This window comes from Mobula hypostoma, chromosome X1, assembly GCF_963921235.1.
Source record: "Mobula hypostoma chromosome X1, sMobHyp1.1, whole genome shotgun sequence".
NCBI classification, from domain to species: Eukaryota; Metazoa; Chordata; class Chondrichthyes; order Myliobatiformes; family Myliobatidae; genus Mobula; species Mobula hypostoma.
Window position 1 is genome coordinate 46,582,841 of NC_086128.1, and position 25,495 is coordinate 46,608,335.

General features: G+C 43.9%; 1 protein-coding gene across 1 annotated transcript in view; it reads right to left on the reverse strand.

Moving 5' to 3' along the window:
* The window catches only part of smarcd2 (SWI/SNF related, matrix associated, actin dependent regulator of chromatin, subfamily d, member 2), a 52,823-nt gene that overhangs the window by 11,479 nt on the left and 15,849 nt on the right, over positions 1–25,495 (reverse strand). The window contains exons 6-12 of the mRNA XM_063037561.1: positions 24,669–24,764; positions 21,492–21,593; positions 20,359–20,520; positions 19,397–19,494; positions 18,138–18,273; positions 11,807–11,929; positions 2,547–2,648 (exon numbers count right to left, since the gene is read on the reverse strand). Of these exons, the coding sequence (XP_062893631.1) occupies positions 2,547–2,648; positions 11,807–11,929; positions 18,138–18,273; positions 19,397–19,494; positions 20,359–20,520; positions 21,492–21,593; positions 24,669–24,764 (819 nt within the window). The remainder of the gene's footprint in view (positions 1–2,546; positions 2,649–11,806; positions 11,930–18,137; positions 18,274–19,396; positions 19,495–20,358; positions 20,521–21,491; positions 21,594–24,668; positions 24,765–25,495) is intronic.

Sequence of the window (25,495 nt, forward strand, 5' to 3'; positions counted from 1 at the left end):
CTGGAAACTACAGACTGGCGAGTCTCACATCTGGTAGGGAAGTTTCTGGACAGAAGTTTTAGGGATAGGATTTATGAACATTTTAAGAACTATGGCCTAATTAGGGACAGCCAGCATGGCTTTGTGCAGGTAAGTCGTGTCTTACTAACTTGAGTGAGTTTTTTGACAATTAATGAAGGTAAAGATGTGGCTGTCATTACATGAATTTTAGTAAGGTGTTTGACAAGGTTCCTCATGGGAGGTTCATGCAAATTAAAATGCATGGGATCAATGCTGAATTGGCCATTTGGATTCAGAAATGGCATGTACATAGAAAACAGAGGCTGGTGGTCAAAGGGACTAATTCTAGCTGGAGGACTGTGATTAGTGGTAACCTCTGTTGTTTGTGATGTATTTCAATAATCTGGATTAAATGTAGATGGGGGCAGTTAGTAAATTTGCAGATGAAAACAGATTATTATCTGAATGGTGGCCGATTAGGAAAAGGGGAGGTGCAACGAGACCTGGGTGTCATTATACACCAGTCATTGAAAGTGGGCATGCAGGTACAGCAGGCGGTGAAAAAGGCGAATGGTATGCTGGCATTTATAGCGAGAGGATTCGAGTACAGGAGCAGGGAGGTACTACTGCAGTTGTACAAGGCCTTGGTGAGACCACACCTGGAGTATTGTGTGCAGTTTTGGTCCCCTAATCTGAGGAAAGACATCCTTGCCATAGAGGGAGTACAAAGAAGGTTCACCAGATTGATTCCTGGGATGGCAGGTCTTTCATATGAAGAAAGACTGGATGAACTGGGCTTGTACTTGTTGGAATTTAGAAGATTGAGGGGGGATCTGATTGAAACGTATAAAATCCTAAAGGGATTGGACAGGCTAGATGCAGGAAGATTGTTCCCGATGTTGGGGAAGTCCAGAACGAGGGGTCACAGTTTGAGGATAGAGGGGAAGCCTTTTAGGACCGAGATTAGGAAAAACTTCTTCACACAGTGAGTGGTGAATCTGTGGAATTCTCTGCCACAGGAAACAGTTGAGGCCAGTTCATTGGCTATATTTAAGAGGGAGTTAGATATGGCCCTTGTGGCTACGGGGGTCAGGGGGTATGGAGGGAAGGCTGGGGCGGGGTTCTGAGTTGGAGGATCAGCCATAATCATAATAAATGGCGGTGCAGGCTCAAAGGGCTGAATGGCCTACTCCTGCACCTGTTTTCTATGTTTCTATGATATCAAGATTGGTGGATTGCGGACAACATAGATCAGTTGCAGATATGGGCAGAGAAGTGGCAGATGGAGTTTAAACTCGTCCAAATGTGAAGTATTGCACCTAAGTAGGTCAAATGTAAACAGACAGTTCACTGTCAAGGGCAAGACCCTAACAGTGTTGATGAGGAGAGGGATCTTGGGATCCAATTTCATAGCTTGCTGAAAGTGACTACACAAGTTGATAGGGTGATTAAGGCATATGGCATATATTAGTCTTTATTAGTTGAGACATTGAGTTCAAAAGTCAGGAAGTTATGTTGCAGTTTCATAAAACTAATTAGGCTGCATCTGGAGTATTGCATACAATTCTGGTCACCCCATTGTAGGAAGGATGTCAAGGCTTTGAAGAAGGTGCAGAAGAGGTTTACCAGGATGTGCTATAATGATATGTTGGACAAACCTGGGTTGTTTGCTCTGGAGCAGTGGAGACTGAGGGGAGATCTGATTGAGGTTTATAAGATTATGAGAGGCATAGATAGAGTAGACAGGGAGTATCTTTCCCCCAGGGTTGAAATGTCTAATACCAGAGGGCATGCATTGAAGGCGAGGGGAGTAATTTCAAATGAGATGTGAGAGGCAAGTTTGTTGATTTAAAAAAGTGATGAGTGCCTGGAATGCACTGCTTGGGGTGGTGGTAGAGGCAGATACTGTACATTAGGAATTTTAAAGAGACATTTAGATATTTTCCTCACATTCATGTGCTTAGAGAGATATGGACATTGTGTAGAGAGAGGGGATTAGTTTAGTTGGCCATTTGATTAGTAATTTATTTGGTTCAGCACAACATTGTGGGGCGAAAAGCCTGTTCCCATGCTACATGGTCTCATTTTTTCTTTATAATATTGCTGTTCCCTAACTTTCAAGACTACCTGAACCATGACCGGAGATTTAGCATTCTGGTCCTCACAGGAGCCAAGTGAGCTTGGTTCCTATCCATGATGACCTCTCACGAAGAAAGATATTTGCCCCATCATGTTAATACATTTTCTCATCCTTCAGTAACTGCCTAACTGCAAAATGTCCCAATTTCTTTCACTGTCATCTCAGATTTGCAACAGGAATATTCACCTTTTCTCCTCTCCATTGTCTATTTTTGCCATCTTTTTTTTGGCGATCCTGAGTGCTTGTAAAATCTTACTCATGGAACTGTAGACTTACTATTAAACCAGAACCCATGAGTTAAGGTACCATGTACGGAAAGCGAATGTAACTGTAAAAGTATTAAACCTCACTGTGTGCCACCAAGAAAAAAAGGCAATGACAGTTGTACAAAAATTATTGGCTGTACCTTTGAGAAGATGAATCTTCCAACTCCTTCCTGTGTCCAAGGTTGATAGTAAAACTCAGCCCTTCTCTCCTCCTCTGGGTTCCCAATGACATCAGTCATAATCTGCATTTGGTACAGAGGAACATTAAAGAATACTAATAGATCAAGTGTAAACTTTAAACTATTACTGTGTGATTGAGCTGGAATTGTGTTTATGAGGGCAAATACAATACTTAAAATATTGTTTTTGCCCTCTCAGATTTGAAAAAGGTTCTGGACTGAAGTGCCCTTCCCCCTGGTGGGCCCAAACCCAAGTCCCAAATCCAGTTTACATACACCATATTTGAAATTTATGGTGTACAGGTTTTTCAATGTCTTCCAGTTAGTACCATAATCTGCTCAGAGCAGGAATTATGAGAAGCGACTGGTTGTTTTGTTTTTTTTTCCAACTTTGAGGTATGTTTACTGAGAACATGGGAGTTCCTTCCCAAAATTCCAACCTAGATAATGTTGAAAATAAATTGAATTAAAAGGACAACTAAATCCTGTGGAGAAAGAAAAGCCCAAGAAGTTTTTGATAACAGCTTCAAAATTCCTCACTGAAATGCAAGGTTCCTATTGGGAAGGAAACCTTGAATTAGTTAATACTCCATCCATAATATTAGCTCCATGATGTAACGCTGATGTTCAAAACACACAGGGTTAATTCCTCTGCTAAAATAGTGCTGCATACATATGCCCCATTGTTGCCAACACAACCAGGATGCCTGTTTGAGAAGTGCCACAAACACTCACTCACTCTATATCAGTAAACCTGGAGAGTTCATTGCTGACTTCAGGAAGGGAGAGGGAGGGTGAACATGTGGCAGTTTACACTGAGGGATTGGCAGTGGATAAAACCATCAGCTATAAAGTCCAGGACATTTACATACCAGATGACCTGTCCTGGTCCCAGCACATAGATGCAATCCCAAGGAAGGTACAAAACTACTTCCTCAGAAGGTTAAAGGGTTCAACATGTCACCGAACACTTCTAGAGATGTACTCTTGAAAGTATCCTGGCTGATTGCATCACTCTCTGGTATGGCAATTTGAATGCTAGAAGCTACAGAATACTGGACTCAACCCAATACATCATGGGTAGCACGCTTCCCACCCCTCTCCTGCGGGATCCACAGGTGCTGCTGCCTCATGAAAGTAACATCTATCATCAAACCCCATCATCCAAGCCACACTATCTTCTCACAGCCACCATTAGGCAGGAGGTACAGAAGCCTGAAGTCCCACACCACCAAGTTCAAGAACAGCTACTTCCCTTTAATCATTCAGTTCATGGCCCAACCTGAACAACTCTAATCACATCATATTGCAACACTATGACCACTCTGCACTACAAATTCAGATTTTCTGTTATTTTTGTAATAAGTATATAATTTGCTTAGTTTTTTTTCTTGAGAATACAGCATGCCTGTGATGCTGCAAAAAGTTTTTCATTGCACTTGGTCATATGACAATAAACTCAACTTTGAACTATACCTTCTGAACCGCTTCCCCTGTCTCCCTCGTTCCTTTTTTCAAAGAAAGTCTTAAAATCTGCCTCAGTGCTTGTGTCATCAGCCCTCAATATCTTCTGCAGCTTGCTGTTTTGTTTGATAGTGCTTGTGAAATGCCTGGGGATGTTTTATTATGTTCAAAGATACAAAATGAAGTGAGTAGTTTTTGCACGTAAAAGTGATTTAAAGTTCTGGGAAAATATAGCAATGAAACACTACAGGTATGTACTAAAGGAGGAAGTTTCAATAGACCATTTAGATAAAAAAGCTGCACAAGTTGAAATATTTGGATCAAGTTTAAAATCATTCCAAGGTTATTTGAAATGTTTGTATTTCAAAATTATCTAAATTAATTCAGTGTCAAAGACGTTTGAGGGGAAACCATTGTTGAAGACAGCACTAGAGTGGTTATTTGAGGTTTTAGCTTTGAGGCTTCAGCGAGGAGAAGCTTAAGTGAGAGAAAGCAAAAAAGCTGTAGGTAGACTTTTTCTCCCCAGTTTAATTATTGTTTCCTTCTTTATATATGGACAATTAGAACAGTAGGGATGCCCGGCAGGATAGTTGAATGGTCCTCTTGTAGGATGTGGGGAGGCATCCTCCAGTGTTCCAGAGAACTTCACCTGCAAGAAGTGCATCCATCTGCAGCTTCTAACACTCCACATTAAGAAGTTGGAGCTGGAACCGAATGAACTCCGGATCATTTGAGAGCCTGAGGCAGTGACAGACAGGACATATAGCATGCAACTGACATCCAAGATGCAGGACACAGGAAACAGGATGACAGTCAGAAAGGGGTTAAAGAGCCTGTGGTCACCCCCTCAACAACTTTGGATACTGTTTGGGGGGAGGGGCGGTGGTGGGAGGAGAATGACCTAGCAGAGAAAGTCACAGCGGTCAGGTCTCTGGCACTGAGTCTGGCTCTGTGACTCAGAAGTAAATGGGGGGGAAGAGGAGGAGGGGGGGAAAGAGGAGGAGGGGGGGAAAGAGGAGGAGGGGGGGAAAGAGGAGGAGGGGGAAAGAGGAGGAGGGGGGAAAGAGGAGGAGGGGGGGAAAGAGGAGGAGGGGGGGGAAAGAGGAGGAGGGGGGGAAAGAGGAGGAGGGGGGGGGAAAGAGGAGGAGGGGGGGGAAAGAGGAGGAGGGGGGGGAAAGAGGAGGAGGGGGGGGAAAGAGGAGGAGGGGGGGGAAAGAGGAGGAGGGGGGGAAAGAGGAGGAGGGGGGGAAGAGGAGGGGGGGGGGAGGGGGGGAGAGGAGGGGGGGGGAGAGGAGGGGGGGGAGAGAGGAGGGGGGGGAAGAGGAGGAGGGGGGAAGAGGAGGAGGGGGGAAGAGGAGGAGGGGGGGAAGAGGAGGAGGGGGGGGAAGAGGAGGAGGGGGGGAAGAGGAGGAGGGGGGGAAGAGGAGGAGGGGGAAGAGGAGGAGGGGGGAGGAGGAGGGGGAAGAGGAGGAGGGGGAAGAGGAGGAGGGGGGAAGAGGAGGAGGGGGGAAGAGGAGGAGGGGGGAAGAGGAGGAGGGGGGAAGAGGAGGAGGGGGGAAGAGGAGGAGGGGGGAAGAGGAGGAGGGGGGAAGAGGAGGGGAGGGGGGAAGAGGAGGAGGGGGAAGAGGAGGAGGGGGGGAAGAGGAGGAGGGGGAAGAGGAGGAGGGGGGAAGAGGAGGAGGGGGAAGAGGAGGAGGGGGGAAGAGGAGGAGGGGGGAAGAGGAGGAGGGGGAAGAGGAGGAGGGGGGAAGAGGAGGAGGGGGGAAGAGGAGGAGGGGGAAGAGGAGGAGGGGGGAAGAGGAGGAGGGGGAAGAGGAGGAGGGGGGAAGAGGAGGAGGGGGAAGAGGAGGGGGGGGAAGAGGAGGAGGGGGAAGAGGAGGAGGGGGGAAGAGGAGGAGGGGGAAGAGGAGGAGGGGGAAGAGGAGGAGGGGGAAGAGGAGGAGGGGGAAGAGGAGGAGGGGGGAAGAGGAGGAGGGGGGAAGAGGAGGAGGGGGAAGAGGAGGAGGGGGAAGAGGAGGAGGGGGAAGAGGAGGAGGGGGGAAGAGGAGGAGGGGGGAAGAGGAGGAGGGGGGAAGAGGAGGAGGGGGAAGAGGAGGAGGGGGAAGAGGAGGAGGGGGGAAGAGGAGGGGGGGAAGAGGAGGAGGGGGGAAGAGGAGGAGGGGGGAAGAGGAGGAGGGGGAAGAGGAGGAGGGGGAAGAGGAGGAGGGGGGAGAGGAGGAGGGGGGGAAGAGGAGGAGGGGGAAGAGGAGGAGGGAGGGGAAGAGGAGGAGGGGGGAAGAGGAGGAGGGGGGGAAGAGGAGGAGGGGGGAAGAGGAGGAGGGGGAAGAGGAGGAGGGGGAAGAGGAGGGGGGGAGGAGGGGGGGAAGAGGAGGAGGGGGGGGAAGAGGAGGAGGGGGGAAGAGGAGGAGGGGAAGAGGAGGAGGGGGAGAGGAGGAGGGGGAAGAGGAGGAGGGGGAGGGAGGAGGAGAGGAGGGGGGGAAGAGGAGGAGGGGGAAGAGGAGGAGGGGGGAAGAGGAGGAGAGGGGGAAGAGGAGGAGGGGGGAGAGAGAGAGGAGGGGGGAAGAGGAGGAGGGGGGAAGAGGAGGAGGGGGAAGAGGAGGAGGGGGGAAGAGGAGGAGGGGGGGAAGAGGAGGAGGGGGAAGAGGAGGAGGGGGAAGAGGAGGAGGGGGAAGAGGAGGAGGGGGGGAAGAGGAGGAGGGGGGAAGAGGAGGAGGGGGAAGAGGAGGAGGGGGGAAGAGGAGGAGGGGGAAGAGGAGGAGGGGGAAGAGGAGGAGGGGGGAAGAGGAGGAGGGGGGGAAGAGGAGGAGGGGGGGAAGAGGAGGAGGGGGGGAAGAGGAGGAGGGGGGGAAGAGGAGGAGGGGGGGAAGAGGAGGAGGGGGGGAAGAGGAGGAGGGGGGGAAGAGGAGGAGGGGGGAAGAGGAGGAGGGGGGAAGAGGAGGAGGGGGAAGAGGAGGAGGGGGGAAGAGGAGGAGGGGGGAAGAGGAGGAGGGGGGGAAGAGGAGGAGGGGGGAAGAGGAGGAGGGGGAGAGGAGGAGGAGGGGGGAGGAGGAGGAGGGGGGAAGAGGAGGAGGGGGGAAGAGGAGGAGGGGGGAGAGAGGAGGAGGAGGGGGAAGAGGAGGAGGGGGAAGAGGAGGAGGGGGGAAGAGGAGGAGGGGAAGAGGAGGAGGGGGGAAGAGGAGGAGGGGAGAGAGGAGGAGGGGGGGAAGAGGAGGAGGGGGGAAGAGGAGGAGGGGGAAGAGGAGGAGGGGGGAAGAGGAGGAGGGGGGAAGAGGAGGAGGGGGAAGAGGAGGAGGGGGAAGAGGAGGAGGGGGAAGAGGAGGAGGGGGAAGAGGAGGAGGGGGGAAGAGGAGGAGGGGGAAGAGGAGGAGGGGGAAGAGGAGGAGGGGGGAAGAGGAGGAGGGGGGAAGGAGGGGGGGGGAAGAGGAGGGGGGGGAAGAGGAGGGGGGGAAGAGGGGGGGGAAGAGGAGGGGGGGAAGAGGAGGGGGGGAAGAGGAGGGGGGGAAGAGGAGGGGGGGAAGAGGAGGGGGGGAAGAGGAGGGGGGGAAGAGGAGGGGGAAGAGGAGGGGGGAAGAGGAGGGGGGGGAAGAGGAGGGGGGGAAGAGGAGGGGGGGGAAGAGGAGGGGGGGGAAGAGGAGGGGGGGGAAGAGGAGGGGGGGAAGAGGAGGGGGGGAAGAGGAGGGGGGGAAGAGGAGGGGGGGGGGAAGAGGAGGGGGGAGGGGGAGGAGGAGGAGGAAAAAAAAAGCTGTGGTGTTAGGGAATTTGTTAGAGGAACATAAAAGAGGTCCTGTGGACGAGAATGAGATTTCCATGTGGCATGTTGCCTCCTGGGTGCCAGGGTCTAGGACATCTTGAATCGAGTACTCAGCATTCTTAAGTGGGAGGATGAACATCAAGGGCAGGACTTCCAGGGTTGTGATCTCAGGATTGCTTCCCATGCCTTGTGCTGGTGAGGCCAGAATTAAGAAGATTATATAGTTTAGCACATGGCTAAGGAGTTGGTGTAGGAGGGAGGGCTTCACATTTTTGGTTCATTGGGCTCTCTTCCAGGGAAAGTGGGACCTGTACTAAAGGGACGGTTTGCATCTTAACTGGAGGGGGGACAAGTATCCTAGCGGGAAGGTTTGTTAATGCTGCACAGTGGGGTTTAAACTAAGAGTTACAAGGGGATGGGAACCAGAGTGCCAGAGCAGATGGTGGAGAGGTTGTGGAGAAAGATGTTCTTAAGACCTTAGACAAAGTTAGGACTCAAATGGGTGAGCATATTGCAACTAGTGTTCTGAGCTGCATGTATTTCAATGCAAGTATTGCATGAAAGGCGGATGAGCTCAGGGCATGAATCAAGACATTAATAATGATATTGTAGTCATTAATGAGTTTTGGTTCCGTGCTGTAATTGTTATATGGTTATATGTTATATATGGACAAGACTGGCAGCTCAATATTCTGAGATTCCGTTGTCGTAGACAGATTAAAGGGGAAGGGGTGGTGTTACTCGTCAGGGCAGTGCTCAGCCAGGACAGATGGGAGAACTCATCTACTGTGTCTTTATGGGTGGAACTAAGGAATAAGAAAGGTACGATTACGTTAATGGAGCTATATTACAGAACAACCAGCAGTTTAAGTGATTTAGATGAACAGATTTGTAAAGAGATTGCAGACTGTTGCAAGAAACACAAGGTTCTATAGTAGGTGATTTTAACTTTCCACATATTGACTGGGACTCCTATACTGACTAGAAGGGATAGTGTTTGTCAAATGTGTTCAGTAAAGTTTCCTTAATCAGTACACAGAAGTCCCAATGTGACAGTGTGCAATACTGGATCTCCTATTAGGGAATGAGACAGGGCAGGTGACAGACATGTGCAGGGGAACACTTTGCATCTTGTGGTCATAATGCCATTAGTTTCAAAGTAAATATGCAAAAAGATAGGTTTGATCTGCAGGTTAAGATTCTAAATTGGAGAAAGGCCAATTTTGATGGTATCAGAAAAGATCTGGCAAGTATGGACTGGGACAGACTGTTTTTTGACAAAGGTGTACTTAGTAAGTGGGAGGCCTTCAAAAGTGAAATTTTGAGAGTACAAAGCTTGTATGTGCCTGTCAGAATAAATGGTAAAGATAACAGGTTTAGGGAACACAGGTTTTCAAGCAATACTGAGACCCTCGTTAAGAAAAAAAAACCCAAGGTGCATAGCAAATGAGGTGCTTATGGAGTACAAGAAATGCAAGAGAACACCTAAAGAAATTAGGAGGGCTAAAAGACAGCATGAGATTGCCCTACCAGACTAGGTGAAGGAGAATCCTAAGGGATTCTACAGATATGTTAAGAGCAAAAGGACTGTAAGGGACAAAATTGGTCCTCTAGAAGATCAGAATAGTAATCCATGTGTGAAGCCAAAACAGATGGGGAAAAACCGTGAACAGATGATTTTTTTGCGACTATATGTACTCAGGAGACAGACAGAGTCTATAGAAATGAGGCAAAGCAGCAGGAAGGTCATGGGCCCGATACACATTACAGAAGAGGACGTGTTTGCTGTCTTGAAGCAAATTAGGTTGATTAGGCCTGACGAGGTGTTCCCTTGGACCCTGTGGGAGGCAATTACAGAAATTGCAGAGGCCGTAGCAGAGATATTTAAATCATTCTTAGTGACAGGAGAGGTACCAGTTGATGTTGTTCCACTGTTTAAGAAAGGCTCTATAAATAAACTAGGAAATTATAGACTGGTGAGCCTGACATCAGTAGTAGGAAGGTTATTGGAAGGTATTCTAAGGGATCAGATATATGAATATTTGGACAGACAGCGACTGATTAGGAATAGTCAGCATGGCTTTGTGTGTGGTTAGACATGCCCTACCAATCTTAAGAGTTTTTTGAGGAAGTTACCAGGAAAGTTTTAAGGCAGTGGATGTTGTCTACATAGACTTTAGCAAGGCAATAGACAAAGTCTAGCATGGGAGGTTGATCAAGGTGGTTCAGTCGCTTGGCATTCAAGATGAGATAGACTGGATTAGACATTGGCTTTGTGGGAAAAGCCAGAGCATTGTAGTAAATGGTTGCCTCTCTGACTGGAGGCCTGTCACTAATGGTGTGCCGCAGAGTTTGGCACTGGGTCCATTGTTGTTTGCCATCTATATCAATGATCTAAATGATAATATGGTTAACTGGATCAGGAAATTTGTGGATGATACCAAGATTAGGGCTGTAGTGGACTGCAAGGAAGACTGTCATGGCTTGCAGAGGGATCTGGACCAGCTGGAAAAATGGCATATTGAGTTTAATGCAGGCAAGTGCAAGGTGTTGTACTTTGGTAGGACCAACAAGGGTAGGTCTTGCACGGTGAATGGTAGGGCACTGAGGAGTGCAGTAGAACAAAGTTATTCTGGGAATTCAGGTTCATAATTCATTAAAAGAGACAGCACAGGTAGATAGGGTCATAAAGAAAGTTTTTGGCATATTGGCCTTCATAAATTGTGTACAGAAAATGGGATGTTATATTGATGTTGTACAAGATGTTGGTGAAGCCTAATTTGGAGTATTGTGTGCAGTTTTGGTCACCTACCTACAGAAAAGATTTAAATAAGGTTGAAAGAGTACAAAGAAAATTTACAAGGATGTTGCTTGGACTGGAGGACCCAAGTTATAAGATTCAATAAGTTAGGACTTTATTCCTTTGAATAGGTTAGGACTTTATTCCTTGGAATGTAGAAGGCTGAGGGGAGATTTGACAGAGGCGTACAGAATTATGAGGGTATAGATAGGGTAAATGCAAGCAGGCTTTTTCCACTGAGGTTGTGTGGGACTGCAACTAGCTGTCATGGGTTAAAGGTGAAAGGTGAAAAGTTTAAGGGGAACATGAGGGGAAACTTCTTCACTCAGAGGGTTGTGAGAGTGTGGAATGAGTTGCCAGTGCAAGTGGTGCATGCGAGCTCAAGTTCAACATTTGAGAAGTTCGGATGGGAGGGCTATGGTCCCGGTGCAGGACAATGGGAGTAGGCAGCTTAAATGGTTCGGCATGGACTAAATGGGCCAGAGAGCCCTTTTCAGTGCTGTACTTCTCTATGATGCTTATAAACTTTGATTCTTTAGATGATCTAATCCCAAAAATCTATCCTTCAGGTACAGTAATGCTTGGAAGAATTATTATGAAAAACAAAGAGTAGTTGAACTCAGTGTCAGGAAACATCTGTGGAGTCAACATTTCTGGTCAAGACCCTGCACTGCCTTGATGCAGCATCTCAATCCAAAGCATCAATCATCTGTCTCCACAGATGCTGCTTAACCTGCTGTTTTACTCCAGCAGTTTTGTCTTTTTGTTTGCGATTCCTGTATCTGTAGTAGTAGTTGTTGCAGTAGTAGTAGTAGTAGTAGTCATAGTCATACTTTATTGATCCAGGGGGAAATTGGTTTTTGTTACAGTTGCACCATAAATAATAAATAGTAATAGAACCATAAATAGTTAAATAGTAATATGTAAATTATGCCAGTAGTTTCTTACAGAGAAGAATTATAAATGTAATTTAAATCTTAGTATAGTATAGATTATTTTGTTTCCCATTTTTTGGTCACTTTTCCTGTGTCTTCAAATTGCGCATAATTTGCAATCTGGGTTCATAAAAATGGCCAGAAATGAAACAGCAAACTCTGGTAATTGTTTTAGCTACTGGCCTTATCTGTTGTCATCTCTTCACAGACTCTTAACAAGTCACAGCCCAATGTATAAAATGAAAGTAATTCTTGCCTTTGGCATTATTACCTTGTAATCACGACACTGTGACTTTAACCAGTCTTGAATAAACTCCTGAGGGTGGTTACTGAAGCTTAGCATGAAGTCACGTTGGATCTTCAACTGATTGATAGATTCAATTGTGTCATGAATCTAGAAAGTAACACATTGGCTAATTATCATTTCAAATAATGTCCAGAATCTTCAGAATCCATTAAAACATTTGATCACACATTAGTGAAATATTTTAGAATGTGTGCGTGCTGGTCAGTAATTTTTAATTTTGCTTTTCTCATGCTACAGCACAAGATCATTAAAATAGCAATAACCAAATATTTCTCAGAGCATAGGTATCTCTACATAAAGTTCCGATTAATCTCCTTCTGTACTTGTAGAGACTGGTTGGTTGGTTGGTTGAGAGCACTAATTTTTATTCTTTCAAATGTGTTGGAGCACATTTATATTATCATGGAGCAGTGATCACGGCAAAGGAGTGAAGCTGTACTTTATTTCCCAGGTCTTTGTATCACAGGCAGGACAAGACCTTCATTTAGAACACCATTGACAAGAGATCATTCATCCATGACATGGTTGCCAAAGTTAAGTGCAAGTATAAACACTGAATTGTAAAACCTTTATCATTATTCTGTAAGGTACAAATGTGTGGGCACGTGGCCAAGTGGTTAAAGCATTGGACTAGCGACCTGAAGGTTGTGAGTTTGAGCCTCAGCCGAGGCAGTGTGTTGTGTCCTTGAGCAAGGCACTTAATCACACATTGCTCTGTGACGACACTGGTGACAAGCTGTATGGGTCCTAATGCCCTTCCCTTGGACAACACTGGTCTCGTGGAGAGGGGAGACTTGCAGCATGGGCAACTGCTGGTCTTCCATACAACCTTGCCCAGGCCTGCGCCCTGGAGAGTGAAGACTTTCCAGGCGCAGATCCATGGTCTCGCAAGACTAATGGATGCCTTTACTTTACAAAATACCAATATCACTATCGCATTTACTTCTCAAATTGTTTTTCTGTACTGCAAGAGGTATAATTGGGAGTAGAGGAGGTTGCAAAGTATAATTATGGCATATCATACTTTTACAACCTTCAATATGAAAGCTTTCTGTAAAAGACTTGGCAAGTATGTTCATGACATTTCTTTTGTATCACCTTGTAATTAACAAACATACCCAGGTGATTGGCTTTAGAATGTAATTCTTAGAAGCACGATAATACATGTGCAATGTGTTAATTTAAGATGGGTGACTCTACTTGTGCTTAGAATTTTCATTTGAGTCATTGTTTCTTGATCTATCTCATTACCATCTTCCTCTGGCTAAGCTCTGAACTGGGAATAACATTTAAGTACAAAAGATGAAACTTGTTTTCAGCCTTCAATTCTTCATGGTGATATGACTAGATTCCCTAATCCATTTCAACATGTTATTTCAAAGTTCAGCCCTCCTGCTCCTGACAGGCACTCTTTGATATATAGGGTGAGACATGCAAAGGCAATAGCAATAGTGATTCTGCTTTCAGCAGGTGTTGCAAACTGCCATCACTTCAAGTTTAACAGCTAAACACATTCAGATCAGGAAAACCAGAACTATTGGAGAATATTCTGAGGTTATGAGTCATTATTTTCCTATCTGGAAACCTAGCAATAATATAAAAACACAATAGTTTTCTTGAAAAAGCCTTTTATATTTAACCATTAAGTGATACGTGCGTGCCCATTTAATGAGAGTCTAATGTGCTTATTTGTAAAGAGCAGTTCCAAGTAGATATGAATTCTTTATTTATATAGAAAGAAAAATGATAATGAAGGCAGCGATTAGAGTAACAGTTTACAGACCCCAGCAACCGGTGTTCAATTCCTGCTGCTGTAAGTTTGCATTTTCTCCCACTGACTGCGCGAGTTTACTCTGGGTGCTACTGATTTCCTCCCACATTTCAAAGATGTACAGGTTAGTAGGTTAATTGGACACGAGTGTAACTGAGCAACGAGGGCTCGTTTGCTTGGAAGGGCCTGTTACTGTACTGTATCTCTGAATAAAATAAATATAGCCTTGAGGGAGTTTTGCAGTCTGCACTGGAAATGTCGGCTTATCTTTTCATTAGTCGATGCTGATGCCTATTTCTGTTTAATTCCATCATTTGCTGCTTTTATCACAGAGATTACTCAGCCTCTCACAGCAGGCTCAGCACAGTCTGGGATAATCACAGCCACTACCTCGCAGTGAACTCGTGGTTGTCATAATCCCCTGACATGAAAATAATGCAAATCTCAAGAAAAATAAACCACACTGAGCTCTTTTCTCCATCATACAACTGCCCCTACATACCAAACTTCAGGGTAATTTTCCAATAAATAACAATGACAATTTGTTGGTAGCAGAAAAAGACCTACTGAAATAGCTGTTGATAAATCAATTAAAATATGTTAATGTGAGATGGTTCTAGTCTCTATAAACATTCTCCTCAAATCTACTGAATCAAATTTGGCACTAATTCCTTAAGACAATCATTGCACATCAAGAGGTAAATATTGAAGAACATGTAAACACTAATATGCCACAACAGACTCCCCCTGCTGACACCAGTAAATTAGAAATTAATGAACAACCATTTAATAAGGAATAATTGATTGATTGAGAAACAGCACTTCAAGCCTGGTATGGTGGTAGAGGCAGATACATTAGGGACTTTTAAGACACATTTAGATAAGCACATCAATGTGAGGAAAATGGAAGGACATGGACATTGTGTAGGTGGAAGGAATTGGTTTAGTTGGTCATTTGATTACTAATTTATTTGGTTTGGCACAACATTGTAGACTGAAGGGCCTGTTCCTGTGCTGTAAAAAAAGAAAAAAAAAATCCCTCATTTTCTTTTACATACATTGTCAACTGAAAGGAGGCTTTTCCCATTGGCAGAGGTGTCAAAAACCAGGAAGGATATATTTAAAGTAACTGTTTGAAGAATCAGAAGGTAGATGGGGATAGTTTAGTCACCCAGAGGCCAGAAGCCTAGAACACACTGACTGAGAGCGGGAAAACTCAACACATTTTAAACATTATATGGATGTCTACTTTGAAGAGCCATGACCTACTGGGGTACAGATCAAGAGTTGGAAGCTGGGATTCTAAAAGCTTTTTCAAGTATATAAAGAGTAAAAGACAGGTGAGAGTAGATATTGGACCAATAGAAAATGATGCTGGAGAAATTGTAATGGGAGATAAGGAGATGGCGGAGGAACTGAACGAGTATTTTACATCAGTCTTCACTGAGGAAGACATCAGCAGTACACTGGACACTCAAGGGTGGCAGGAAAGAGAAGTGTGCGCAGTCACAATTACGACAGAGAAAGTACTCAGGAAGCTGAATAGTCTAAAGGTAGATAAATCTCCCAGACCAGATGGAATGCACCCTCGTGTTCTGAAAGTAGTAGCTGTGGAGATTGCGGAGGCATTAGCGATGATCTTTCAAAAGTCAATAGATTCTGGCATGGTTCTGGGGGAGTGGAAGATGCAAATGTCACTCCGCTATTTAAGAAGGGGGCAAGGAAGCAAAAAGGAAATTATAGACCTGTTAGCTTGACATCGGTGGTTGGGAAGTTGTTGGAGCCGATTGTCAAGAATGAGGTTACGGAGTACCTGGAGGCATATGACAAGATAGGCAGAACTCAGCATGGATTCCTTAAAGGAAAATCCTGCCTGACAAACCTATTACAATTTTTTTGAGGAAATTACCAGTAGGTTAGATAAGGGAGATGCAGTGGATGTTGTATATTTGGATTTTCAGAAGGCCTTTGACAAGGTGCCACACATGAGGCTGCTTAACAAGATAAGAGCCCATGGAATTACGGGAAAGTTACATACGTGGATAGAGCTTTGGCTGATTGGCAGGAAACAGTGAGTGGGAATAAAGGGATCCTATTCTGGTTGGCTGCTGGTTACCAGTGGTGTTCCACAGGGGTCCGTGTTGGGGCCACTTCTTTTTACATTGTACATCAACGATTTGGATTATGAAATAGATGGCTTTGTGGCTAAGTTTGCTGACGAGACGAAGATAAGTGGAGGGGCCGGTAGTGCTGAGGAAACGGAGGGTCTGCAGAGAGAGTCTCTAGGAAGAGGTACTGTCCACGTTTCAGGCCGAGACTCTTCATCAGTCCTGATGAAGGGTCTCGGCCTGAAACGTGGACTGTATCTCTTCCTAGAGATGCTGCTTGGCCTGCTGCGTTCACCAGCAACTTTGATGTGTGTTGCTTGAATTTCCAGCATCTGCAGAATTCCTCGGGTTTGCGTCTGCAAAGAGACTTGGATAGATTGGAAGAATGGGCAAAGAAGTGGCAAATGAAATACAATGTTGGAAAGTGTATGGTTATGCACTTTGGCAGAAGAAATAAACGGGCAGACTATTATTTAAATGGAGAGAGAACTCAAAGTTCTGAGAAAGCTCTGTTCGCCAGAGAAAGCAGGATCTCCCAGTGGCCACACATTTTAATTCCATGTCCCATTCCCATTCTGATATGTCTGGCCACGGCCTCCTCTACTGTAAAGATGAAGCCACACTCAGGTTGGCGGAACAACACCTTAAATTCCGTCTGGGTAGACTCCAACCTGATGGCATGAACATTGACTTCTCTTTTCCGCTAATGTCCCACCTCCCCCTCGTACCCCATCCGTTATTTATTTATATACACACATTCTTTCTCTCTCTCCTTTTTCTCCCTCTGTCCCTCTCACTATACCCCTTGCCCATCCTCTGGGTTTTCCCCCCCTCCCCCTTTTCCTTCTCCCCGGACCTCCTGTCCCATGATCCTCTCATATCCCTTTTGCCAATCACCTGTCCAGCTCTTGGCTCCATCCCTCCCCCTCCTGTCTTCTCCTATCATTTTGGATCTCCCCCTCCCACTTTCAAATCTCTTACTAGCTCATCCTTCAGTTAGTCCTGCCGAAGGGTCTCGGCCCAAAACGTCGACTGCGCCTCTTCCTAGAGATGCTGCCTGGCCTGCTGCGTTCACCAGCAACTTTGATGTGTGTTGCCTGAATTTCCAGCATCTGCAGATTTCCTCATGAAGTTTAGTTTGTCGTTTAACATATCATGTCCATAATCACAGCGAGACTAATTTCTTCAGCAGTACATGTGACAGCACTTTTAATAGCTTCACACCTTGGATATAGTATACATTATTACATATTTCTCAAAATCATTACTAATTTCTGTAAGCAAGATGACCCACGTTGCTGTGAAATGTTAGCTACAAGCCCCAACAATTATCTTCTCTACTTCATAGACCAGTTACCCCGATTATTTCCTTATGTAGCCTAGTATCAAATTACGTAACGTTTGATAATGTCCCTGTGCAGTGCATCAGGGCAGGTAGCCACATTAAAGCTGCAATACAAATCCCTGTTGTCACTATGCCAAAAAACATTTTGAAACTTGCTATATAGTTTCTGAAATTCCATTGAGCTCTCTCCATGTGCTAACCTATTTTAGTAATACTAATAATCTTGCTAAGAAAATATTACATTTCTGAAGCACTATCTGGTACTTCCAAATCCTGATACTTTGGACAAATTAGACTTGGATTGTTAAATTCACTCAAACATTTTTGCCCTACTGAAGTTAGATATACAAACTGTTCAATAGTTTTTCCTCAATCTTGAATCTTTGCCAGTCTTGTCACTACTTTTCACCTTTAGTCAGTTAAAAATCTATTCTAGTACAGATTTTTCCTTTTAATTTCTCCCCACTTACTACATACTGAATGCAACTTTTCTGATTCTGTTGGAAGGTTATTAATCATACATTCTTGTTCTTTTCTCACAGCTAATGCACTTCCAGCTTTTTAAAAAAATTATTTTGTATATCAGAGAATGTTTTCAATAGGTACTCCTACTGGTGTCTTTGAACATAATTGAAAGGCTTGGCTGTTCCTTGGATCATCCATCTTCAGGCAAAGTGACTAATTGGTAGCACCAGCTAGTGGCAACTTAGAATGGGTGAAGCTGGCTTGTAATCTTCCTATGTGCTGTGACAGAATCAATAGCCATGGTCAGCTAAAATCTAAGATGGAAATATCACTGCAAATATCCCTGCATTGTTTCACTAGATTCACTGACTTAAAATGCTGGTGGTCTTGCAGCCTCTTTAATTATACAACTTAATTGTCAATTTACCCAGTGATTTCTAATGTGTTTTTGTCCCAGAATGGTTCTTGTACCAAATGCGAGCACAATCACCAATGATGCTCAAGACTCCATCTTGCAGATTTATTAGCATTTGATGTATTTGGAGGAAACTGCAGCTATACCTCAGTCAATCAAGTGACTGACATTTTTTGGCCCCAGTGGCTTACCTTAACATCCAAGACTGCAATCTCCTGCTGATTGGTTGTTGACAGAAGAAAGTTGCTCATTTGACTCTTCAGAGGGTCATCAACCTCAACATCAATGTCATAACAAGCAGTTTTCTTCTGATCACTTGGATCCACACTGTAGTTTATGTAAGATAGAATTGTATTACTTCACCTTGTCACTAATACAGTTCCTGCACTATTTTAACCAGTTACTCTCAGAGAACAGCCCATCATGTTATCCCTGTTCACTTCCTACACTGTCACTACCTTGTACCAAACAGAGATTTCACTGTAGTACTCAGTCAATGAGTGTGCCTTAACCAACCCAGTCACCAACTGTAGATTATGCTACACATGCAAGTTTGACATGTGTCCCCCAAGTGAATTTCCATCGGAAATAGTTGCCACTCTTTCAGTACCAGCAGTATGCAATCACATCAGTAGCAGAATGCACTAATCCAATTCAGTGAGAAAGCTGAATCATATTCATGAAGAATTGTTTGAAGCAAAATCAAGCACATCCATTGTGAAGGAGCTAGAACTAGAAAACTTGCAGTGATCCACCGATCCATTCACACACTTATTCCTCAACCCCACCATAATTGGCCAATCAGTACATTCCCCATCCTGTGGCAAGGTTCAGTCACTGATCCTTTATAGGTCTCTTATCCTTGCAAGTGAGACGGTTCCATTCCCCTCTCCCCTTCGTGTCATTAGGTTGTTGGTATAAGACCCCTTCCAGACATTTGAGCTGCACATTCTGGCTGGCATAACCAGTGCAGTACTGAGAACTGTACACTGCCAAAGCTGTCTTTTTGAATAAGGCATTAAACCCCATCTGTCCACTCTCAGGAGGAGCATCACAGTCATCCACAGTGTCCAGGCTAAAGTTATCAACCTTATTCCTGCTGTCTGGCTGTTATCACACCCCCATGTGAATTCTTCTAACCAATGTTAACTTTCACATTCCCAGTAGTTACAGTCACACACTCACTGGCTGTGAAGAGTTTTAATATGACCAGGACAGGAACAGCAGTGTATTACTCTAGCTGTCTCTTTGCTGTGTTAGGAACTAGTTCTTACCAAATTGGCAAATATATCTCAGAACTCAATGAAACAAAGTTAACAACTGATGAATGACGTCTGTCCATTAAAGCACACTCCATTGCCGACGTAAATATTCAAATCACCACTTCACTGATGAATCAAGTATTCCACAAGACCCCAGCTTTGAAAGTCAGAACGGCAACAGTTCTTACCTAATCATGTGGTTGATAATGATGGGGTCTGGATGCTGTAGGAGACTAGCCAGTTTTATTGGAATTTCAGTGAATTTCATCCTCATGCAGTTAAATATCTACGAGAAAATTCACTGTTAACAGAGGAGATAATGATAAAGAGACATCAACTACATGATGATCACCTAGCTAATCTCAGGGTTTTTAAAATACTGAGCTACTGAGGCACTGTGATAATACTGTATCAGCCTTATGTGATCAGGAATTTCATTGCACCCGGGTGCTATGACAACAAACTAATCTGAATTACTCATATTATTACTGAGCTGGGATTCCAGTTGGAACAGAAACAGACTCCTATATTAATTTCTATTTAACAACTACATTTCAGAATTATTTTATATTAACTAACTGTCTAATTTAACCTAATACAACACTACATCACCATGCAGCGGCATGGTGGCGTAGCAGTTAGGGGTAACAGCATTACAGCGCCAGTGCCCCACATCCAATTCCACCACAGTCTGCGAGGAGTTTTTACATTCTCCCTGTGACCACCTGGATTTCCTCCAGGTGCTCTGGTTTTAATAATGTATCAGGACTTAGGAAAAAAAAACTCCAACTAGAGCCAGAGTCGGGTGCGTGAACAATGTTTATGGCTAGAACCGGTGTGGTCAGAGATCTTGGATGTTTCACAACTTAACAAGCTGAAACTTGACTTCAAGTTCTGCTTCCTGTGCTCCCTTTACATTCACAGACAATATCTGCCATTCCCTTCAAACACTGTCTTTACTGGAAAAGTTATACCACTGTAACATGTTACAAAACAAGTGAAAATAAATTATGTTGGGTAAACATGAGGAACACCCAATGCAAAGCTGCTAGTCCAGCCCAACTGAAGTCTCAAGTGTGTCTTTATTGGAGTTTTATTGAACGTTATAGAAACAGGAACTCCAACTTTGTGGGACAGAAGTGCCTTTTACCTGCTTGAAGTAGCGGTTGCAGTTGATGTATTCCTTTTCGTGGTTATCCTGAAGCCTGTTCTTCTTGATGTAGAGCCACAGTGCCTGCATGATGTTGGCCCGGGTCTGAGTGTGGACCCCCAACAAACGAGCCAATCTGACATCCAGCTTATACTGTGGGGGCTGAAGTGGGAAATACGGTCACAGGTTACTGATTAAGTTCAGTTTCACACATGCAATTATGTAATTGGTACTTTTGCCTGTTGTAGCAGACAACTTCTGCCTCTCATCTCAGGTACAGGATAGTCCATAAGACAAAACGGATGCCACACACTACAGCAGCTGGGCCTTATGAACTACAAACTGTAACACAATCCAAAGCTGTTTTGACAGTTGGAATGTTGCTCTCAGGTTTCTTCAATTTCTCTGTATCCAGGTAACACAATGTTGTTTTTTTTTAAATTTAAATTCCTTATCCTTCATATTAAAGTGACTGAATTCTTTGTCTCTAATTCCCAAGTGTGATTCAATTCTAGTGCGATATCTACTTTTGTTCAGATAGGGAGCGAACAGTTTACCTAATGTGATTAAAAACTAATTCTTTACATATTTGGGAATTATATTAGTGCTTTCAGTGAATATCAGGTGCAAAGAACTTTTACTTTTATAGTCGCCACTAGCACTTTGATTAATTTGGATACGGCACTGTACTGATTTCATGAGAGCAAATGACTACTAAACCCAACATAATGAGAATATGATTTCAGATTTAGATATTGGTAAAACAAGAAAATAACCGATACAATGGCACAATGTTGGACTGACCCCCTGGGAAATATACTGGCCTTACCTGGTCCAGCCTCCATTGGACTTCAGACCACAGCAGCATGGTTGCTTAACTAGCTCCTTGAAATGACATGAAGCTACTCAATTTTGCTATTGACAACTGCAACCATGCACAGAAGCAGTTCAAGACTCACCACCATTTTCCTCAGAGAAAATACTAAGAGGTAACAAGTGTGGCCTTGTGAGCAATGCCCACCCCAGAAAGAATATTACAGATGATCTGCTAAAGAAACCAGTGGCATTATCACAAGCTGCTACAAGTCTCTTTATTCCCAATTCATTATTGAACAGTTCAGTTCCAGTCCTACCTGGTGATCCAGCATCAATAGCAGGGTGCACTTCACATTCACATCTCCTGGTCTCTTCACCTGAAAGCCATCCGTCTCCTGGGTGGTGGGCATTCTGTGCCACTATAATCCACAAAGTTGATGTTACAAGATGTTCGTGCTAAAGATTGTTTTATAAAATGACCTTCTCCCCTCTATTTCCTACCGTTTCAGATCTGTTATTAGCTACACAAGTGTGGTCAAGATACCAGCTCTTCAATCACACCAGTTTACCTATAGCTAATCTGATCAATGTGATCAAAGGCTGGTACGGAGCTACAGTTGCAATAAGTTTGTGAACAGTTTGAACTTACAAGGTTTTCTGCATCAATTACTCAAAATGTGATCTGATCTTCATCTAAGTTATAATAATAGACGTATGCAATCTGCCTAAACTAATAACACCCAAACTGTTGTACTTTTCATTTCTTTATTGAACACATTGTTTATTTACAGTCCAGGCTGGAAAAAGTATGTGAACCCTTGTATTTAATAACTGGTAGAACCTCTTTTTAGCAGCAATAACCTCCACCAAACATTTCCTTTAGCTGCTGATTAGACTTGCACAACAGCAAGGAGGAATTTTAGACCATTCCTCCATACGAAACTGTTTCAGTTCATCAATATTTCTGGGATACCTTGCATGAACAGCCCTCTTCAGGTCATGCCACAGCATCTCAATTGGGGTAAGGTCTGGGCTCTGACTTGGCCATTCCAAAATACAAATTTTCTTCTTTTTAAACCATTCTATTGTTGATTTACTTGTGTTTCAGGTCATTGTCTTGTTGCATCATCCAATTTCTATTAAGCTTCAGGTGATGGACCACTACCCTGACATTCTCCTGTAAAATGTCTTGATACAATTTTGAATTCATTGCTCCCTCAACAAATGCAAACTGTCCAGACCCTGAGGCAGCAAAGCAGCCCCAAACCATGATGCCCCTTCCACCATGCTTCACAGTTAGGATGAGGTTTTGGTGTTGGTGTGCAGTGCCCTTTTTTCTCCAAACATAGCTATATGCATTTCTGCCAAAAAGTTCAACTTCAGCAAGTTCTAGAGATTTCTGCAGGTTATTTGCTGTTATCCTTGGGTTCTTTTTCACCTCCTTCAGCATTGCACATTGTGCTCTTGGTGTGATCTTTGTATACTCCCAGGGAAGAGTACCAACAGTACTGAATTTCCTCCATTTGCAGATAATTTCTCTTACTGTGGACTGATGAACTCTCAGGTTTTTAGAAATGCTTTCGTAGCCTTTTCCAGCTTCATGCATCTCCACAACTCTTTTTCTAAGGCTTAACCCAGAGGTTCACATACTTTTTTTTTTGAACCTGGACTGTGATTGTTTAAATGGTGTACTCATTATTGACAAGTAGTACAATTGTTTGTGTGTTATTAGTTTAGGCAGATTGCGTTTGTCTATTATTGTGACTTAGATGAAGATCAGACCCCATTTTATGAGTAATGCAGAAAACCATGTAATTGCAAACAGTTCACAAACTTTTTCTTGCAACTGTTACTCAATGTAACAAACTAACTTTAACTATCCTGTAACATGCATAACAGGCACTGTTTTATCGTCCCATTAAGACAAAAAGTGCCCAGATAACAGGGAATTATAATCAGCTATGAGCCAAGAAAGCCATGATTGCAAAGAACAAACATGTCAGTAAATTGGAATTTGAAGAGGGGTTTGCAAAAAGCTAAGAAACAGAAGTTGTCACATAGCTCCTGGAGCTCATTCCATTTGTTGAGAAAAAAAAAATGGCTGATCTCGACTGACGAAAGGTCCTAGACTGGGAACATTTAAACGTTCCAATTTCCACAGATACTGCCTGACCTAATGAGTATTCCCAGCATTTCTATTTTGCATCTGCAGTTGTTCTGATTTTCATTTACTCTCAAGTCTGTTCACTTTCATGTACGATTCACATATCTCCTCTGCTCTCCTGAATTCCATATTAAGGCAGATAGACAAGTGACTCAGAATCACAAAGGAGAAGATTTAATTAGCTGAAATCACAGCTGTGACCTATAGGATTAATAATTTCACAGGGTGTGAGGACCTTGGAAGAGGTCTGGTGGATTCCTACACCGAAATAGGTTACAGTAAAAGAGACCAGCAAGACCACAGGTGGGTTTATGCACAACTACAAGATCACTGAACTGGAGGCACAGTAGGACCAATCTGCACTGCACAGCTTATTGCAGTGGAACAAATGAATGGTGTACATAATGATGTTACAGCACTGGAATAGTGTTATGCATCATCTAATGATTATTTCTGTATGTAGATAAGGCAGAATTTACCCCTGAAAAGACATTGCAAAAGAAAAATCACCTCAGGAGTCTGTTAATGGTTTCAGAGCTGGTGGCATTTGATAGTCTTTTTCCTACACTATAATTTATACTGTGGATTTTGCCTACACAGGATATCCAACAGTCCAAAATCCAAAACATCCTGCTAATGAACTGGTGTTAGTCATACAGGAAACTGCAGGGTAGCTATTATAATCCCTGCTACAGTTGGAACATAAAGCAGATCCACATCCTCTGTGTTAAGATAGGTTTTACAGAGCCTGGGGCTGCCAGTATTTCTATGCAACAATAATTTAAGAATATTTGATCTTTTGATGGGGGCAAAAGAAAGCAGGACGGTAGCAGCAGCCTACAGCAGTTCCCAAAACCCACAGCAGTTCAGAGCCACCATCTTAAGGCAGAAGCCTTCAAAACACTTTTGCAGGCTGTGCACAGCAATCAGATTAGCATCACCAGAGCAAAACTATATGGTGCAAGTCACCAAACAGGACTTTCAAAAATATGTCAAGTTAAGCGGGCATATAAAAAAATACATGCAGCAGATGTCGGAACAATAGACAGGCAGTTGCTGCTGAATTAAAAATAATTCCTGGTGTACAAATGGTTTATCTGGCAATGTGGTGCATCAGGTTTCCTATTTTGATGTTGATTGCTATGACGAATGCCTCAGCTTATTACTTGCTCAAGGGGCAAGTTTAAGTTTGAAGTTAGTTGGTCATAAATAGCTCACTGTTGTTTGACAGCACACAATTTCCAATTGATAGGATTGGAACCTATTGTGTGACTGAAAAGGATAAAAGTGACCTCTTAATTTAACCCAATAATCACTGAGCACATCTTACCTCCACCAAGTGATTGTCTGGACCGTAAAGGTCTTTATCCAATTCGATGACTAAACTCTTGAAAAAGGATGAAAACTTCCTCTTCACTTTTCCAGGCTGGAAAGAAAGGTAATTGCAGAATCAGTGAAAGGCACTCCCCCTCATAAATGGGCCCACTACTCAGGAGGTGATGAAACCTGCTACTAAGCTTCAACAGACCGTTCTCGATGAACCAGCACTGATTGGATTCGGGTACTTTGCTTGTTTTTGCAACAGTTTATCAAGGCGGAGAATGGAATGACGACCTTCATTGCTAGATGGATTGAGCTTAGGAGCAGGGAAGATATAGTGGCTTTGAAGGCAGTACAGAGGAGGTCCATCACGGTGAAATTCAGAAAAATGACAGGGAATCTTATAGAAAAACAAAATCATGAAAAAGGTAGATTAAGCTAGAGGCAGGAAAGTTGTTTCCATTGGTAAGTGAGACGAGAACTAGGGGACATAACCTCATGATTTGGGGGAATAGACTTAGAATGGAGATGAGGAAAAACTGCTTTTCCTAGAGCATAGTGAATCTATGGAATTCTCTGCTGCCCAGGGAAGCTGTAAACATATTTTCCAACACAGTTTAATAGAATTTTGCATAGCAGGGGAATTAAAGGTTATGGGGACAAGGCAGGTAGATGGAACCGAGTCCATGGCCAGATCAGGCATTTTCTTATTGAATGATTGAGCAAGATCAACAGGCCAGGTAGAACTCTCGCTCTAGTTTCTTATTATGTTCTTAGGACATTTGATTGCAAATTGTGGTTTCTGCTGCCATATCACTCAAGTACAAATGAACATTT